Source organism: Pipistrellus hanaki (genome assembly GCF_964339955.1).
Source record: "Pipistrellus hanaki genome assembly, chromosome: 9".
NCBI classification, from domain to species: domain Eukaryota; kingdom Metazoa; phylum Chordata; class Mammalia; order Chiroptera; family Vespertilionidae; genus Pipistrellus; species Pipistrellus hanaki.
This window is the reverse complement of record NC_140511.1, coordinates 75,143,752-75,159,028: the sequence shown is the minus strand read 5'-3', so window position 1 is coordinate 75,159,028 and position 15,277 is coordinate 75,143,752. Positions and strand designations below refer to the sequence as shown.

The window sequence follows — 15,277 nt, the reverse complement described above, 5'->3', positions numbered from 1 at the left end:
CAATCGTCGTATTATTGGTAGATGTTTGGCTTTTTGACTAATGAGTTTGCCAGCCCCGGCAGGAGGCCACCATGGGATTCTTCACACCACAGAAATGGGCAGATGCTACAACCAGAGATCAGGGCCAGGGGTTGTTTTTGCTCTCTGCAGAGCCAGGTTACCAGCGTCAACCTGCTCTCCCCTGCATGTCTGTCTTCCTTTCTTTGGTTGGGTATTTTTCCAAACATGTCTGTTGAGTGTTTAATTCTCTTTGTGACACTCTGTTTCTGGAAGTTCTCTCGGGTTCATTTCCAAGTTGGCTGTGTCGGGTTTTAGTAGTTTCCTGTCCCTGGCAGAACCTTTCTGATTCATCATCCATCTAACCCTTTCAGAACCCAAGACCCAGGGCTCACACCCGGGTATACATGAGCGTCCCTTGCCAGTATCTTAATTTAATTGGGGGGGGGGGGTCCAGTCGGAACCCAGACTCTGTCTCCTCTTGGAGCCCCCGGTCCACAGCTCTGGCCCTGGCCAATCTGTGGCCTCCAAACCCTCCCTCCCCCAGAACCAGGTTGTCTCACTGCTCTGGGGCCTCTGGCTGTTGGCAAAGGGGACCCCGCATCTCACAGTGTCCTCCCCCCTGGGGTGGGCTGCGGGCAGGCTGGGCACCGTGTTTTAAAACATCCCGCGTGTGCTGCTGCCGAGCTGGTCCCATGACCCCTTTCCCAAGCCCGCCAGATGTTTCCCTGGGAGAGACATAAACAAAGAAGCGTGTTTCCCAGGAGTGCACCAGCTCCCGGACCACCTCGAGAGCTCTCCGCGGGCCGGGAGGGTGTATTTTGGGCCTGCGTGCGGATGAGCAGAGCCCAGAAATAAACTCGATCTGTAGCGGGAGGAGATGGGCTGAGCCGCACGTGGGCATCCACAGTCGTCCCTCCCTGCGCGGGCGTGCCCACGGCTCACCAGGGCCAGCCCCTCGGTGCCCTCCCAGGGCTCCAGGGCTGGGAAGCTGCCTTCAGCTTCTTGGCAAAGGAGGCCGCAGAGCAGGCATGGCCTCGGCTGCCTCTCTGCCAAGGAGAGGGAGTCCGGAGCAGAGGCAACAACCCCTCATTCTCTGGCCTCTCCTGTCAGCCGGAGGGGGGGGAGGGCTGGGCACTAGGGCCTCCCCTGACTGAGACGCAATCCCGTGCTGCCCGGATTTGCAGATGGGCACACGGGGGCTCAGAGAGTTTGGCTGACTTGCTGGAGATCCCAGAGGGGTGGAATAAGATTTCCATCCAGGCCACCTGATCCCAAGGCCTCTAAGTCCCGTGGCCCTGCCCGGTGCCCACCTGGCCTGAGTCCCCAGCCCTGGGCCGCTGTGTCAGGGCTCCAGGCTCCCGGCTGGCACACCTCTGAGCCCTTGCCCATCGGGAGGGTCCTGCGCCTGAGCGCTCTGGTTCTGGCTGTGTCCGTAAAGCAGCCCCCGCCCCAGCTTCCGGCCCATGCTTCTCTGCAACTTCCCTGATGGTGGCGCTCCACGGCCCCGGGGGGCTCGGGCGGTGTCTTTGGACGCCTGCAGCCGTGTCCTCTGGAACCTGTGGCTGTGCCTTTGTTTGGAAGCAGGGTCTTTGCAAATATGTACGTAGTGAAGGGTCTTTGGACAGCATCCTCTGGATGTAGGGTGGGCCCCAGTCCCATGACAGGTGTCCTTAGAAGAGAAAGGAGAGGGTTTGAAGCAGAGACACACAGGGGCGGGGGAGGGGGGAGCATGTGAAAACAGACGGGGTGATGAGGTCAACAAATCCAGGGACACCTGGAGCCCCCAAAGCTGGGGGAGGCGGGAAGGACCCTCCCCTGGAGCTCTCAGAGGGAGCACCGCCCTGGGCCTGGCTCTGTGCTGTGAAGGGGCCTCTGTGTGGTATGGCCGGGCCGCCCTGGGGGCTGCGGCTCCCACCCTGGTGTTTGGAGCCTGGACCCTCCATCCAGGCCCTCCTGAGACCCGGCCTGCAGAGCGCCCTGCGCAACCTGCAAGGAGGGGACTCAGCACCCTGCCGAGAGGGGCACGAGGGGTGACGAGAAAGGTCCCGGGTGGCAGCTCCTGACAGGCTGTCACTGGGTCTGGAGGCCAGAACGGCTTCCGCCCGTGTCTGCCCGCACCGACGGACGACGCCTCTCCCCTTCCAGACCAAAATCCACGGCGTCGGGTTTGTGAAGATCCACGCGCCCTGGAACGTGCTGTGCCGGGAGGCGGAGTTTCTCAAACTGAAGATGCCGACCAAGAAGGTTAGTGGGGACGTGTCTGCTCAGAGGCAGGTCTCCGGCCAGAGGCCCCACAGACTCCGCGGCCAGAGGCTGGCGGGAGGCTCCGTGCGCCCACCCCCGGGCGGTGGCTCGGGCAGGGAGCCGTGGCCCGTGCTGTGCGATGGATGGATGCAGTCGAACTCCCGAGCATGGGTTTCTCGCTCACCGTGTCTCAGCTAGCGCATCGGGCTCATCTTAGTTGCATTTCCTGGCTGGCTGGGGTTTTCCTTTTTAATCTCTGAAAACGGTGCAGCTCAGACCCCTGCAGAGGGCGGAGGGCGGAGGGCGGAGGGCGGAGGGCGGAGGGCAGAGAGCGGGATGGGATGCTCCTGAAGCTCAGCTGGCATTGGGGGGTGAAGGGGGGGGGGTCGGGAGCGGGGGCAGGTGCGGTTCCCGGGCGAGGACAGGGAGGGACGGTGGTGCGGGGGGGAGTAAGTCCTCCAGGCGTCTCAAATCCACCCCTTTTGAGACAAAAGTGAAGTCCGGGGAAGTTTCTGAAATGGATTGCAATTGCTCTTTCGGGCCGGTCTCGCCTGAAACCGTGGGCTTCCCAGATGTGTCTGGAACCCACCCGTGGAGAGGGGCACCCTGGCGGGTCCCGGCGTGCGTTCCCCAGAGGGGCCGCCTCAGGGGGGTGGAAATAGACCCCTGGCTCTGGGCTCGGCAGATGATGGATCTCCGCCCCGTCTCGCCCCAGCTGTATCACATCGTCGAGACGCGAGGCTTCCTGAAGAAGATCAGCTCGGTGCTCCGGAAGATCACGGACCCCATCCAGCCCCGCGTGGTGGAGCGCCGACCCCAGACCATGAAGCGACTCTCCTACCCCTTCTCCAGGGAGAAGCAGCACCTGTGAGTAGGACCAGCCCCTCCCCGGGCGGACGGGGGGGTAACCTCCCTGTAACGTGAGAAATGCAGGTTGTGGGGCCAACTCCCCCAAAGAAGTGGGGGTGGCAGCCCCTGGTGCCTCTTCTCGTGGCCCTTGGAGTTGTTGGGGCCCTAAAAATGCTCCCCAAGGTAAGGTGACCAGACGTCCCGCTTTTGGCGGGACAGTCCCGATTTTTAACAAAAATCGGGACTGTCCCGCCAAAAGCGGGACGTCTGGTCACCTTACCCGAAGGTCACTGTTCACTGTGGAACTAAGGGGGCAAAGAACTTTCCATCCTGACAGGGACACTGGCGAGGGCACAGGGAGGGCAGGTGGGGACCCCGGATCACAGCCCCAAAGCAGTGGTCTGGGCACCCTCCCTCCTGCCCGGCTCCATCCCTCTTGCCCTTCTTAGGATGCGCCTGCCCGGGAGCTGGGAGGCAGGAACCGAAAAGCGGCCCCAGCTGCAGTCCCGAGGCCCCAGGGACTCCGCAGCCAGCAGGGCGGCCTGGCAGTGCAGTGTCTGCTCTGGAGCCTTCCCGCCTCCCTGGCCCCTCGGGGCAGTGGGGCGTAGCCACCTGGGTCGGCGGTGGCTGCAGGGCCTCCGTGGGCAGCGCCGGAGTGCGGGCCGTGGTGGGAATGAGAAGCCTGGGCTCTGGGAACGCAGTGGGACTTGGATGATGAGCTGAGAGAGGTGCTCCCAGACACCCCTGCTCTCACGGGCACGGAGACCTGTGCCTGGGCTCAGAACTGGGGCTTCAGCCTGGCAAATGCAAATGCGTCAGTCACAGCCCAGAGGTCCCGCGCCCCGCTCGGCCTATTTCCCCAGGACAAGGAACAAGAAACAGTGGCTCAGCCCAGCTTCTTCCACCAGCTCCCAGGCTGAGCTCCAGGGCTTTGGAGGCAGACCAGGACCCCTGGCCCCGGCCTCCCTCGCTCTGCCCCGGCCGGCTCCCTCGCAACCTGCCAGTCCGGGCTCCCCTCAGCTGCTCTCTCAGCCCTACCTTGGGTGTGGGTCACCTACCCCGCCGATGTCCCTGTGTACTCAGAAGTGTTAGCCAACCTAACCTAAAGGTGGCCCAAGGCCTCAGCACCAAACCCATGTGGGAGTTGCAGGGAGATTGTCTTACATGCAGAAAGCAAGCTGGTGGAATGATACCATCCCTGCCCCCAGCCATGTTGAGGCAGAGACCACAACTGCCCACCAAGACCATATGATTGGACAACGAAGGGGTCAGGCTGCCTCTCACTACTTGAGCCAATTAAGCAGAGGCAGGGTTGAATCCTATGGTATGAGCGTTTATTCCCGTAATCCCGGTGGCATGGGAGAGCAGCAGGTCATTCACAAAAATCTGCTCTCCCCCCGACCCCATAAGCCAGCTGCTTCTACAGGGTAGAAGGGCAAAGGTTACGTGGGAAAGTAAGAATCACAGGCCTGGGGAAGTTGGCAAGGGATAATAGTTACAGGCGATAGGGGCTGGGGGGGCTTGCAAAGGGCTGGTGCCTCTGGGACTAGATTATTTTGGCCTCAAGGTTGTATATCGTTCCATGCTGATAGGCAGTTCTTTGGAAAGGGGGACGGACTGCATTCTGATGGTAGCTCCCATGTCTCAGGGCACACACCTCCCCGGCAGGTTAGAATGTGCTCTCTCTAATCAGAACAGAACCATCGTGGTTAACAGAGCACGATGAATATTTCTTACTAGAGGCCCGGTGCACTAAATTCGTGCCCAGGATGGGGGTCCCCTCAGCCCAGCCTGCACCCTCTCCAATCCGGGACCCCCTCGGGAGATGTCTGACTGCTGGTTTAGGCCCCATCCCACTGGCTCCTCATCACTCACCTGCCTGCCAGCTTAATCACCCCTAACTGCCCCCTGTGTTGGCCTGGTCAACCCTCACAGGCCCCCGCCCCCTCCCCTGTCCCCCATTGGCCTGGTAACCCCATGCAACCTGCTGTTCAGTCATTTGGTCATCCCTCACTTACCCTCCTGCCGACCTGTTCATAGGCAGCCATCTTGTGATGGTATGATGGTCAATTTGCATGCTACCTCTTTATTATATAAGATAATTGCAGCTGGTCCCAATATTCTATTTCTGCCCCTAACAGAAGTAGGGTCTTCCGTGGCGGTGTCTGAGCACACTTGCCTCTGGGGCCACTTCCCACCCCTGAGGGTCTCCCAGCCTCTTTGAGACGGCAGGGAGGATAAACTGCTCCTAATGCCCGGGGTCTGGTCACTCCTGGGCCGCGGACAGTTCTGCCAGTTCCACAGCGGATGCTCACGGGGACAGCGTGGTTCTCAGACTCCAGCGAACTGTGTCTTATTATTCCAACAGATTTGACCTGTCTGACAAGGACTCCTTTTTCGATAGCAAAACCCGGAGCACAATAGTAAGTATCACATGCACGCGTGGGAATCGCCCGCTGACCGGCAAGGTGGCCCAGGAGAGAGGGATGGTAATTTCATTCCAGAGAAACTCCTCGGGGTGGAAGTGCCTCTAATTGGCTGTGACAGAAATAATTAGGACGATAAAACCTGGAGAGCTTGGGGGGGCCCAGAGGATGGCCCAGCCCGGGAGGGGGGGTGAGGAGGGGGAGGGAAGGCGGAAGGGAAGGGAAGGGAAGGGGGTGGCAGCAGGAAAGAGGGAGAGGGATTCCAGACCCTGGGGTGGTTTCTGGGTGGTCTGGTCCTTGGGGGTTCTGCAGGCTCCTCACTGTGGGGCCGGGGCCCAGAGGTTGCCCAGGCAGCGGCCAGACAGGAGTGATGGGCGGCGGCCCTCCGAGCCGGCTGGGTTGGGGTAGATGTCTGAGGCTTTGCCAGATGAGCAAACCGAGGTTTGAAATCTGACCAGGCCGCCCTGCCCTATTCAAGGTATCGGCTTAATGTTTATCCACCGGCTGCCAACTTGTCCGCCAGCCAAGCTGGGCCCTGCGTGGCTCAGGACCCAACTTTTATCTAAACAAGAAATTAACCTCGCAGCCAAGCCATAGCCAAGCCTCCGCTGCTGCCCTCCCCTCCTCCCCTCCCCGCCCAGAAAGCCAGCCTGGGGGGAGGGGCAGGGCTGGACCTGGAGCAGAGAACTGCCGGGCCAGAGACAGTGCCGTGGGTCACGTTGGCGTGGGGGGGCTGCTGCGAGGCCTGGACAGGCAGATCGGGTGCTGTCTGCACCCCGGTCCCTCCCGGCCTCAGGAGTCACGGAGCCTGCGTGAGAACCACGGCAGCGATCCCGCTTCCTGCTCCCAGGGCAGCGGGAGCCGCCTCCGAGGGTCACCGGACGCAGAGCCGGGAACAGAGGCTGCGTGCGGTCTTTATTCTTAACCGGGTGACTGATCCGTTTTAGCAGTCAGATCCCATAATCACAACCAGGGAGGAGCCCCTGTGCCCGGTGTAGCCTGGGGCTGGCCTGTGTCCAGAGGGAAGCCCTCTCTCCGGGATGCCCACGGCTTGGGAGAGCCACCCAGTTCTCACCTGCATGGTTTCCCTCGCCTACGCCAGGATGAGCCAGGAGAGAGTGGCCGGCGGTGCTTACTGAGCCAGGTGCCCGTGTTTCATGACGCGTGTGCACCCCAACTTTTTACATCATCTGGGGCTGCCACAGTGCTCCCCGGAGCACAGGGCAGGGGCCCGTTTGCAAATTCACTCTTGCTGTGATGGAAGGGAGGAATACGTGAGTCTGAAGTTTTAGTTCTCATACATCGGGGATCCATCCGTGACCCTCGAGTCACAGAAAGCAGTTTGGATAGGGCAGTAAGTATACACTGAACCGTCCGCTTGCGTGATTCAAAACGTTGCCCTTGGTTAGTCAGGCCCCACGGTCTTTGGGTCCCAACACTATTGGGCAGTGGGGTCCTTGTAGGCAGGTAGGCGGCAGGAGCAGCAGGGAAGGAGGCCATGTGCTGGTCTTGGGATTTAGACCATCAGCCTTGGGCACTAGGGAGCCATAGGAGATTGTGGAGCAAGGTTTAAGGTGAGGTCAGATCTGTCCTACAAAGGTCACTGCCCGGGGCCGGCCGAGGGAGAACAGATGGGAAGTGCAGGCAGGTCCATGGTGGCTGTTGTGAATGGGGCTGTGGCGGCAGGTGGGTGGGAGGAGGCAGTCCTGGGAGAATCAGCGTGGTCAGAAAGAGGCCACCGATTAGATGTGGGGGATGACGAGAGGGAGCCCCCTGAGTGGGCCGCCGTTCCTCCGTTCGTCCATTTCTTCGTTCGTACGGTGGGCAGTTACGGAGCACCTGGTGTGTGCCCAACACAGGTGGGCGGAGAAGCAATAGGGCAGGTGGCGAAAGGCACCCCAAAGAGAAGTGAGAAGGCAGAGCGACAGGCACGGCAGGTGCTCTGTGGCCTGTGTGTTTCGGTCCCTCTCATTCAGATCTCGGGGCAAGCGCTTCTGGCAGAAGGACCGGCCAGGGTGGAGGCCGTAGGCTATGGGGGAGAGTTTGGTGAGTCAGAGGAGCAGCCAGGAGGCTGGGGTTACTGGAACAGACAGGATGGGGAGAGAAGGTCAGACGGGTGGGCCTGGGCGGCCACAAGAAGACTGTTGGCCTTGCCCAAGTGAGGGCGATCGCGGAAGGATGCGAGGGGGATCAGTGTGCTCTGCCCCGTATGCGTATAGTGTAAGGTCCATTCTTCTCATCCCATTTTGCAAATGGGGAAACTGAGGCACGGGGTGGTGAGGCAGGTGCTCAAGGTCACACAGCTACAAGAGGCAGAGCCTGGACTCAGAGCCAGGCAGGCAGACTCCCCAGCCAGGGCTCCTGAGGCAACCAGGCCAAATGTCTTATTAACAAACGGGGCACGGAGGGGCGTGCGACGGGGGACTTCGGGATGTGTGTGGGGGGGGTGTTTCCTGCCAAGCACCCTGCGCTCCGCTGCCCCCTGACAGCGCAGAATGGAAGCCTGAGATCTCCCCACTCGGGGTTTCTGGAACTTTCCTGGCTACCCCGGGAGTTGCTCTATTAGCCGGGTGCTTGCGTCTCTGCATTGTAACTCACCTCTTAGCCAGGGGGACAGGAACCCATGACACAGGGCCCATGGGACCACCCCCGGCCCTGAGACTAGCGCAGCACGGAGTGGGTGCTCCGAGAAGGAGAGTAAAAGGCCGGACCCCTTCGACATCCACTGGCTTATCCCCAAGAACACCACCACCCCAACCCCGCTGACCGGGCATCCTCGGAGAAGTCCCCGGAGAGGAGGTCACCGCGGGCCGCGCCCACCGCGCCCCTCCCCGGCGATCACACGGCGGCCCCCGCGTAACTGTCCGCCCTCCTTGTCTCCACACCAGGTCTATGAGATTCTGAAAAGAACAACGTGTACCAAAGCCAAGTACAGCATGGGTAAGGACATTTTTGGGGCTTGAGATCAGCGCTGGTTTCCCAGCGGTAATCTCGCCGCGGCATCATCTCCGTGGGGGGCGGGCGGCGGCCTGGGAGCTGTTGGAGGGTTTTGATTTAGGGCCCGGGTGACAGCTTCAGAAAGGAGCGCTGTTCCGAGCCGGAACCGCAGGGCGGTTTTACGGGCCACGCTGCCCGGCGCCAGAGCCTCGTCTTTGGCCGGAGGCGTTCGTGAGGTGGTGAGCCCTGGCTGCTGGGCGCGGTAGGGTGACCAGGTGTCTTAACCCGCTCTTGACCCTCACAGTCCAGCAAGAAGTAGTTAGGGTTCCCGCCGGGGCGATGGCCCAAAGCGGCCCCTCCAAGGCCGGTGCAGCCTCACCCTGGGCCGGTGCAGCCTCCCGCCGGGCCGGTGCAGCCTCCCGCCGGGCCGGTGCAGCCTCACACCAGGCCGGTGCAGCCTCACACCGGGCCGGTGCAGCCTCAAGCCGGGCCGGTGCAGCCTCACGCCGGGCCGGTGCAGCCTCACGCCGGGCCGGTGCAGCCTCACACCAGGCCTTGCTGGAAAGTGCTCCCCTCACCACGTGCCCTGGTTCTGCCGCACCACCACCCCATCTGGGCTCCTCGGGGGCCAGCGTCCTGAGCCACACCAGTCACAGCATGTGGATGCGCACTGCCCCGCCACCGGTCCCCTGCCCACAGCTGCAGGCTGAGCTTGCTAATCTGGAACGTTCAGGGCAAAGGAATGCCTTTTCTGACCGATTCTCCTTCTCGGTAGGCCCTGGTGGGGACGGTTTATCACACTAACGCTGAGGTGGTGAGGCGGCGATGAGGGCCGCAGGGTGGGTCGGGTAGGAGCGGGAGGCTGTGCACCCAGGAGAGAGTCCTTACCGCCTGCTCCCCGCGGAAGGAGGGGTGCCTGGGGGGTGGGGGGGAGTAGATGCTCGGCAGGCGTCGGTCCTGGACAAGTCTGGGGCTCACAGTGAGGACGAGCCCTACAGCGCTAGGCAGGCTGTGTGTCCTCTGGCAAGCAGGACCGATGGCCAGTCCCAGGGACACGCTTGCAGGCCTGAAATCTCTAAGCCCATGTCCTGAGTCAGCGGGAGTGGGGCCTCAGCGAGGGGTCAGGAAGAACCCAGAAGACGGTCCCCACAGGCCTGGCCACCTTCAGTAGAGCGAGAGCCGCCGCTATTTCTGTGGCGGGTCTGGTTCCCAGCGCCTGGTGTCAGAGCAGCTCGATGTGGGGGGGCACCTGCTCTGCACCCCCATCTCACATTGGCACCTACTGGCCTCCAGATTATTCATTCAGCGCCTGAGGCGTCTGTCCCCCACCAGGCCCCTCCAGGTGCTCCCTGTCCCCAGGGGCCTGTGTTCTGGGGGAGGGAAATAGACAGTAGAACATCAGATGCACCAGGTCCTGAACTTGGCATTGCAGGGCGTGGGGAGGCCCGGGATGGGGGGGGGGGGGGGATAAGGAGGCGGGGGTTGAGAAGGAGTGGTCAGAGAAGGCCCAAACCTGAAGGAAGGCAGGTCCGTGGTAAGAGTGTCCTAGGAACAGTGAGGAGCCGGTGACCTGGACCACACCCACATCCTTCTCTTTGCTTTTTTATAATATATTTTTACTGATTTCAGAGAGGAAGGGAGAGAGATAGGAACATCAATGATGAGAGAGAATCAGAGATCGGCTGCCTCCTGCACACCCACAAGCTGGGCATCAAGCCCACAACCTGGTCATGTGCCCGGACTGGGAATCGAACCATGAACTCCTGATTTATAGTTCGATGCTCCACCACTGAGCCTTGCTGGCTGGGCCCCAGGTCCATTTCTGGATGCAGGCAAACTCACTTGTGTGCAATTTCAGCCAAGTGCTCCCACCTCTCTCTGGTCTGGATTCCCAAGCGCCCTCAGGTGCCCTGACCTTTCCAGATCACCGATTGTGGACACCGTTTTTGGTGTTTTTTATTTATTTTATTTTTTTTATTCATTTTTTACAGAGAGGAAGGTAGAGGGATAGAGAGCCATAAACATTGATGAGAGAGAAACATGGATCAGCTGCCTCCTGTACATCCCCTACTGGGGATGTGCCTGCAACCAAGGCACATGCCCTTGGCCAGAATCGAACCCAGGACCCCCCCCAGTCCGCAGGCCAATGCGCCATCCACTGAGCCAAACCGGCCAGGGCGTGGACACAGTTTTTAAGCAGATTTCCAGAAGTCCCCTTTCCAGCAGTCTCAGAGCAGTGGAAGGCGGGCCGGCCAGGCCAGTGCAAATCCTAACCCACATATTAACGGGAACGCCTCTTGGGCCAGGCAGGTGGTTCTGTGACCAGCAAGGGGCTTCATGGAAACCCCTCAGTGGCACTGAATCACAAAAATGTGTGTGTGTGTGTGTGTGTGTGTGTGTGGACCAAGACCAGAGACCCAGGACCTGAGTTTCCAGGGCAGGGCGCCCTGACCCGCACCTCGGGGGGTCAGGACGTGCAGGCGCGGCTGCTGTGATGCTCTCCGTGCAGGGCCCGGGTCTGTGGACCAAGGCCTGGCTCTCACCCCACTGCCCAGGAGCCCTGGGCCGCGGTGCGCTTTCTCCCCCGATCACAGCTTTGATGCTTTTGCATGTCACTAATAGCCGGATGTGTAAACAGGGCAAGGAGAGGGAAGAAAGAAGGACTCTGCCCTTTTAAGTAAGAGGCGAAAATGTGGTAAATACGGTAAGTGCCTCTGCCCCGTGCGGGGCTGCAGGCCTCCCTCCCCGCTGCTGGCTTCTCCAATCAACCTAAAATCTACTTCCAAATTTACGCGCGTTTCTGACAGCCGTCCGTGTTCCTCCCCGTCCGCATTTTCCTCGTGATTCAGCTTTTCTAACCCCTCAAAAAAAGATCATCCTTCCGATCTGCAGACTTGGTGAATCTGCAGGTGTGGGGTTTCTTTCTTCCTTCCTCCCTCCCAGGCGGAGCCTCCCCTCGGGGTTCCCTGGGTGTCTTTCTCATTCTGCCGGTAGAGCATGTTGTTGGCATCTAGTCGCTCCGGCAAGGTGGCGGGTCTCCTCGGCGAGGTGCGGTCCTCGCTTTCAGAAAGCGCTCGGTGACTGTGGCCGTCCGGGGACAGCTCTGTCGGAACGCAGGGCAGCGGGGGACACGCCCGGTCCCTACCACCCTCTCACTCTGCCTTTATTTTTTTTCCAAGGCATCACCAGCCTGCTGGCCAATGGCGTTTACTCGGCTGCCTACCCTCTGCACGATGTAAGTGACCTTGACAACGTGGTTTGCCTCTGCGTCATGTGCCTTCCCAGATCCCCACGGGCCGCACACCCCCCGGGCGCTCCAATTACCCTGCGGTCTCGGCTTCCTGCTTTGGCTCGCCCTTAAATGTCAGCTGCGCACAGGCCTTCCCTGTTCCCCCGAGTGGGGACTGAGTGGTACAGGGCCCTCTTTTCTGGAAGAGCAAATCCACCAGGAGCGGTGGTGGCAGAGCCTCTGCCCCGGCTGTATCAAACCGTGACCTTGACCCACGACCTGCGGTCCAGGACCTGTCTCCCCTGGCTGGTCCCCGGCCCGCCCCGCCCCCGGGTCTGGCCGAGCGGCCAGGGCTCTGCATGTTTCTATCTCTGCAGAGCGAGTGGCCGGCTTCCTGAGCTGAATCTCCAAATCCCACTGGGATCCCCCTGACAAATATAGCCCGTGGCCTCGGCCCACGTTGTCTTGGCTCCTCCGGGGCGGAGAGAGCGAGATGATTCCTTCTCATTGTCTCTATGGAAACGGTCCGGAGTTCAGAGGGGCGCTGGGAATGGGCCGCGGGGCCTGAGCAGTGTGGGAATCCGGGACAGAGGATCTCGAACTTTCCAAATGCTCCTTACTGCCCAGGCTAGGAGCCAGGAAGCCGGAGAGGACAGGCCTGGTCCTGGTCGCTCCTCTTTGGCTACCGTGGAAAATAGCCCCTGTTGTCTCTGAGCCCCACCTGCCCCCTGGGGATAATACCCGCCCTGTCCCGTTGCCAGGGTCAGTGTGGCTGTCAGAGGGGATGCAGAAAGGAAAGGGGGTTCAGTGGACTGGACAAATGGAGGAGGGTGTGGAACAGCAGAGGGCGACCCCCGGAACACGGGCCTGCTGCCCCTACCCTCTCCACTCACTGTAGGGATTTGAGGTCGACTGGCTTCCCCACCTTTTTAAAAAATATATATTCTTATTGACTTTTTAGAAAGAGGAGGAAGAGGAGAGAGAGAGAGAAAAACATCAATGAGAGAGAAACACTGATCGCATGCCTCCTGCACACACCCCCTACTGGGGATAGAACTGGCAACCCACCAGGCATGTGCCCTGACAGGGAATCAAACCGTGACCTCCTGGTTCATGGGCCAACGCTCAACCACTGAGCCTGGGCCAGCTGCCCATCTTTGTGCCTTCGTGCATGCTGTTCCTTCTGCCTCTCGTGCTTTTCCCGCCTCCTCTGCTGGAGAACGCCTCCCCCCTCCCAGGGCAGACGAAGCATCACACCGTCCCAGGCCTGCCTTGTTCCCCTTCCCCACCCCGGGACCTCTCCCTGCCTCCTCGGGCCCTCTGCTGCTCTGGTCCCACTAAGACACCACATTTGGCCACCGTTCACAGTGTGTGTATCTCATGAAAACCCGATGCTGGCACCTAGTGGGTGCTCAGTCAATGTGGTGTTGACATGGGCTGGACCACTCCAGGTTGCCTCCGTGAGCCATGTTGCCGGATGGAAGTTTCAGGGGGAAGGGCTCAGGCCCCGCAGATCCCGCCATGGCTCCTGCCTCCTCCCACAGAGCCAGGGGTCCGAGGGGCTTCGCTCACCCACCCGCCCTGCGCTCAGGCCACTCAGTGTCCAGTCCCACCAGCACCAGGAATGCCACCCTCTCCTTCACCCAGATGGCCTTTGAGCTGAGGACTCCTGGCAAGGGTCAGGGGCACAGAAGCTGAACTGTTTCAGACTCCCTGCCTGTTTTAAGCCAGGCGTTAAAAGGGAAAGAGGAGAAATCAACATTTCTGAGCACCTACTGTGTACAAAGAACTGTATTTAGTAGGAGCTTTACCTTATTTACTCCAGTGCAGACAAAGGAGACCCAGAGAGGTTTGGTAACTTTCCTGAGGTCACACTGCCTCTGGGGAGAGTTAGGGCCAGAAGCCAGCCCTCTGACCCTGGGCTATGTCTCCCTCCCCTAGTGTGACCACCACCTTCGTTCTTCCCTGGGCACCAAACGCACACCTCCCTCCCCGATCACTGCCGCATCGAGTCTGTCTGCAGTGTAAGCAAACTGTTCCCACTTTATGGATGGGGAAACTGAGGCTGGAGTTGCTGGGAAAGACAGCCAAGAAGAAGTGGAGCCTGGAGCCAAGATCCTCTGGTTCCACTCCCAGGGTTCTTTCCAGCCAGTTTATGGACTTGGGCGTCTTGAGGGAATACAGAGTTTTATATCCGTGAATTTCCCATACAGTTGGAGGACACCCACCTCCTTCAGCACCAAAGCTGGTGTTCAGGCATCGCTGTGAGCAGGCCAAGGGCACCCGTGCCCTTAAACAGAGACTAATGCCCACGGCGAAGGTGCACCCTCCTTGGCCGGAGCAGGCTCCTCGAACGTGCTGTGTAGCCCTAGCTCTTTCAACCCTTTTCATCTCAGGCACATGTGGCCTAATTACTAAAATCCCATGGCAATCTTTTGCGTGTAACTAATAACCGATGTTACAGCATGTAAGTAATAGCCGATGTCCAGCCCCCCATACGTGTCTTTAAACCTGGGAGAGTTATTGTGTTGGCCGGTATCATTTTTTAGTTGACAGTCTAAGGCAGTGGTCGGCAAACCACAGCTTGTGAGCGACATGCGGCTCTTTGGCCCCTTGAGTGTGGCTCTTCCACAAAACACCATGGCCTGGGCGAGTCTGTTTTGAAGAAGTGGCGTTAGAAGAAGTTTACGTTTAAAAAATTTGGCTCTCCAAAGAAATTTGAATCATTGTACTGTTATTTGACTCTGTTGACTAATGAGTTTGCCGACCACTTAGTCTAAGGGAAAAGAGGTCAGTGCTCATGACTAAATAATCAGGTATTGCATGTTTAACAATTCTTGTGGCGCGCCGGATGGAAATCTGAATTTCTCACCCCCCGTCTCACTCACCACTAAGGTGCTTAGCATCACTGCTCGCTGCCCTCCCTGCATGCCCACAGTATCCCCACCCACTTCCAGGGCCTGGCTCACTGTGTCCGTCCATTCATTCGCTCATTCATTCATTCATTCAGCAAGATCATCTGTCAGCAAGGTGTGGGGTGCCGGTGCCAACCAGAGGACCCCTGCCGACATGGTTGTGCTCTGAGCGAGACCCCCAGGAGGTCTCCGTAATCAGTGTGTCAGCTGCAGAGAACGGACTCCGGCATTTCAGCTGGCAGCTCGGCAGCTTTAGGGCTTCCTTCCTGGTTGGCACCTCCCCGCCTGGAGGTCACCAGCTCACTGACCTCTGGATGGATGTACCGTGGGGCCCACGTGGCTGGCTCCTCCATGAGAGGAATGACAGGGCAGGGAGGGGACAGTGGTTCCACTGCTCTCAGAGCATCTCCCTGCCAGGACCAGGTGGTGGGTTGCCTGCCAGGGGGTCCAGTCTTCCTCGCCTGGAGGGGGCTGGCGGTGGAACGGGCAGTGGGCACGCCTCCAGAAAGCCTCAGCGCTCTATCTGCCGGGCAGTTCTCAGGACCAGCCTGGCTAGGCCCTCCCTCAGCCCCTCTCTGGTGGCTCCTGTTGAGTCAGCGCCGGGGCATGGGACTCACTTTTGACTTTTGGACCCTCCTTCTCCACTGCCCTTGGGGACGGGATCTGAGTCCCAGGTT

At 60.0% G+C, this 15,277-nt stretch overlaps 2 protein-coding genes across 2 annotated transcripts in view; one reads left to right on the top strand and one right to left on the bottom strand.

Annotated features, from left to right (window-relative positions):
• The window catches only part of LOC311627872 (uncharacterized protein), a 389,410-nt gene that overhangs the window by 150,694 nt on the left and 223,439 nt on the right, over positions 1-15,277 (bottom strand). The window lies entirely within an intron of this gene.
• The window catches only part of ANO1 (anoctamin 1), a 122,790-nt gene that overhangs the window by 66,564 nt on the left and 40,949 nt on the right, over positions 1-15,277 (top strand). The window contains exons 4-9 of the mRNA XM_084894610.1: positions 2,146-2,244; positions 2,960-3,111; positions 5,462-5,516; positions 8,408-8,459; positions 11,095-11,160; positions 11,636-11,691. Of these exons, the coding sequence (XP_084750736.1) occupies positions 2,146-2,244; positions 2,960-3,111; positions 5,462-5,516; positions 8,408-8,459; positions 11,095-11,160; positions 11,636-11,691 (480 nt within the window). The remainder of the gene's footprint in view (positions 1-2,145; positions 2,245-2,959; positions 3,112-5,461; positions 5,517-8,407; positions 8,460-11,094; positions 11,161-11,635; positions 11,692-15,277) is intronic.